We start from the raw sequence: 3713 nt of genomic DNA on the forward strand, positions 1-3713 counted from the left end.
GACTTTTGCTTATTGTTTTAATTCTATAGGAATAATATTGGATGAAATAAACAAAAAAAACGAAATTTTCAACTCAAAAATATCACAAGTTAACCGATATTTGGAGGCTAAATAAATAAAATTAGACTTATAGTTTGAAATTAGGAGTTATTTAGAATATAAATTTTAGGCGAACAATGATATTAGTCTTTAAGATTAAAAAGAAGTGTATAGTTAGTTGAATAATAATATGAAAGAAAAATTAATTTTAAATACAAATATATAGGTTTTGGAATAATGCAGTTTTATCAAATAGAACTTTTCGGAATAATTTTTATAAGAACTTGCCCTTTAGCTTGAAAATGCCTATTTTTTGAACAATGAGTTAGTCTTTAAATAAAATGATTATTTATAAAATTAATCTTATAAAAAACTATATTTTGTAGAAAATGGAAGTATTATACTTTTCAGTAATTAGGAATAGTAGTTAAAGTAAATGCAAGAGTTAAAGAGAGGTTAATGTTTTGGAATATTGGAGTTTTTTTCGAATTTTTAATAAATGATTTACAGTGCCAAATCTATTGGAAATAGTTAAATTTTGGAAATTACTTAGTAGAAATTTATATAAATTATTTAGATGTTCCCTCGTGATTATGAGAAGTATTGTTTAATTAAAGATACTGTTTCTAATTATTAAAATTATGAAATTCTTAAAATATAATGTGAATGTTGTCAAACAAAAGGAAAAAATGCTTTTTTTTGTCAAAAAATACATTATAATCCTGATTATGAATTTTCTATTTTAAAAGTTTTTTTATTTTTTATTTTATTTTTAATAAAAATAAATAAGTAAAATTTTAGTTAATCTCAATTAAATAGGTAAAAAAAACAACGATTTGAAAAAGTTTAATTTAATGCAGTTTATGAGTAGAAATATATAGATGAAATATTAAAATCTTACTAAGAAATAAACACAATTAAAAATATAGAGAATTAAAAAAAACAACTGGGGGATGATAGCCAATAAAAACATTACAGTTTGTAAGAGTCCAAAGTTTAAATTTCTGCTTTAAGTGTTGCATTTTAATAAGTTAAAAATGTTTAAAGTATTTCTTTAAATAATTAATAAGGTTAAAAGATTTAAAAATAGAAACGAAAAAAAAATATTTGCCAAACAAAATATCTAGTTTAATCCAAAGTGAAGTAAATAGTGAATATACAGAATAAGAAATAGTAAAGACGAAATAAAATTAAAAAATAAAACATTAAAAGCAACAAGAAAATAATACAGAAGAAAATAATTAAAATTAAAAGAATATATTTTAACTAAAGAATGATCCTGATTATCTTAATTTTATGTTTTTAAATAATTCTTTAGATTAAAAGAAAAATTATAAAATATATTTTCCTTAAAATAATTGTAATAATATTCTTAAAAATATTTCTTAAAAAAATAAATTAAAAACCTTATAAGTAAAAGTTATTCTATTTATGCTAGATAAATTATTAAAAAAAAATGATTTTTTTTTTTTTTTATTTATTTAAAATAAAAATATTTATTATCATTGATTTTTTTTTTAATTAACAAATAAAAGTCAGAAAAAATTTTCAAATTTTAATTTCTAATTTTTATAAATATTATTTATTTTTGATGAAAAATTTTGACTATTCATATTTATTTATATATATTTAATTTGCATAATCATTAGTTTCTTAAATTTTAGGAAGGCTTTTACTCTCAAATAAATTATATTATTGAAAAAATTTATTTTCTTAAAATTATAAATTTTATACATTTGAACTTTTTAAATTTGAATTTGTAACAGTACCATTTTCTTAAAATTTAAATGTTAAATTTAAAAAAATAAAATTTATTACTTTACACATTTTCATAATTTAACTCATATTTTTTATTATTTTAATTTTTATTAGTATTATCATTATTTTTGTAATTAATTATTCCGAACTTACCATTAATAAAATTTCTTTCACTTCTTACATCTTCAGAATTTTCCTTTTTAATTAAAAAAATACGCTTAATATTTAAAAAATATTATGAATATATAAATATACTATTAAATATATATCATATTAAAGTTTAATAAAGCTAGGTACATATACTCTACAGATAACATTTACTATATTTTGGAAAATATTATTTCTATTTATAATAGTTAATATTAAAAAAAAAAATATTTCAATAAATACTTTGAATGAGGATTTCTGCTTATAATTTTCCAGCTTTTTCTTATATATTCATTTGTTGTAACATTATTAAAGATAAGATAATTATGGAAGCTGTATAATGTAAATATAAACAAAGAAAACTTTTTTTAAAAAAATATACTAACTTAGAATTTTTATTTACTAAAAATGTATATATAATAAGTGCTAAAGAAATAGGCATTTCATTCAAAGCCTTATTAGTATCCATACTTTCTTTATATTTAATTACTAAAATTTATATATTTTATACGATTATAATACAACTAAAACTAAATAAACTTGTCAAGTAAATATAAAAAAACCTAAACTTACATTTATTATTTAATAAAAAATATATATATTTATATAAATCTAATTATTATATCCATTTTTTTTTAAATATTATATAAAAAAATAAAAAATACTTATAGTTTCTTTTGCCTACACATGTTCCTAACCAAGGACAATGATGATCAAATCTTTCAATACAATTATCACAGCATGGGCAATGTGAACATCTGGGAGGCCTCCATATACAACCTATTTAATATTTATATATTGTCTTTGTAATTGATAAAATAAGTATTCTAAAAAACATGTTGTGCAATATTTTAATTTTAAAAAATGTGATTTATTTTAAAATAATTATAGTAAAGGATGAGTTCTATAGTAGCCATTTTTTATACATTCCCTTACTGGTATTTAAATAAAATCTCTATCAGTTTCTATTTTATTAAACTATGTTTTTTTTTTTTTTTTTAATTATTAGCTTTAATATTATTTTAATTCTTTTTTAAAAAAAATATATTTTACTATTCTTGGAATAATACCAGGATCAGATAAGTTAACAAGAAACATAAATATGTTTGTATTCAAATGGGCTATTACATGAAGTACTATTCCTACATATAAATTATTATCAGCTAAGTACTATAAAATATAAAATGAATAAAAATTTAAAAATTATATTTAATCAAATTATTAATCAATTAATTTAAAGTAAATTTAGAAAAATAAAATATACAGTAAACGTAAAAACATAGTTAATTATTGCTGGTATATTTGTAAGGAAAAAAGAAAGCCAAAACTTTTTATTTTCAGATCTAAAGTTAAAAACAAATTATGAACATATAAAAATAATAAAAATTTAATGTAAGTTTAAAAATATATATAAGAAATTACCCTGAAAATATTAATCCTTTGCAATATGTTTGATTCCCTGAATCCCATATTTAATAAAATTTTTAAATTTAATAGTTTTTTTGATGTTAATCAGTTTCTAATTTAATATCTTATGTATTCATTTATATGTTTATTAAATATTTCTATTTTATATATATCTATGTATATATATTTTTTAGGAAAAATAAAATATAATAATATTATGAAATGTAAATAATAATAATTTAAAATCATAATTATATAAATGCAGTTTTAAGATTTCGTTTTTTATTTGAAAATTTAAAATATAAATTGTATTATTCTTTTAAATTAATTTAATCCAATAAATTAGATAAAATTTGACATAT

At 17.3% G+C, this 3713-nt stretch overlaps 1 protein-coding gene across 1 annotated transcript; it reads right to left on the minus strand. All coding sequences in view use genetic code 6, as the record gives it.

Annotated features, from left to right (window-relative positions):
• Positions 1–1982: 1982 nt before the first annotated feature.
• IMG5_112000 (hypothetical protein) lies at positions 1983–3488 on the minus strand (the record flags this gene model as incomplete). The annotated part of the gene is made up of 6 exons (XM_004034794.1): positions 1983–2325; positions 2508–2724; positions 2781–2922; positions 2998–3114; positions 3209–3287; positions 3367–3488. The coding sequence occupies 6 exons, from the start codon at positions 3486–3488 to the stop codon at positions 1983–1985; spliced, it is 1020 nt and encodes a 339-aa protein (XP_004034842.1).
• Positions 3489–3713: the final 225 nt, after the last annotated feature.

This window comes from Ichthyophthirius multifiliis (assembly GCF_000220395.1).
Source record: "Ichthyophthirius multifiliis unplaced genomic scaffold scaff_1120509250915, whole genome shotgun sequence".
Classification (NCBI taxonomy): Eukaryota; Ciliophora; class Oligohymenophorea; order Hymenostomatida; genus Ichthyophthirius; species Ichthyophthirius multifiliis.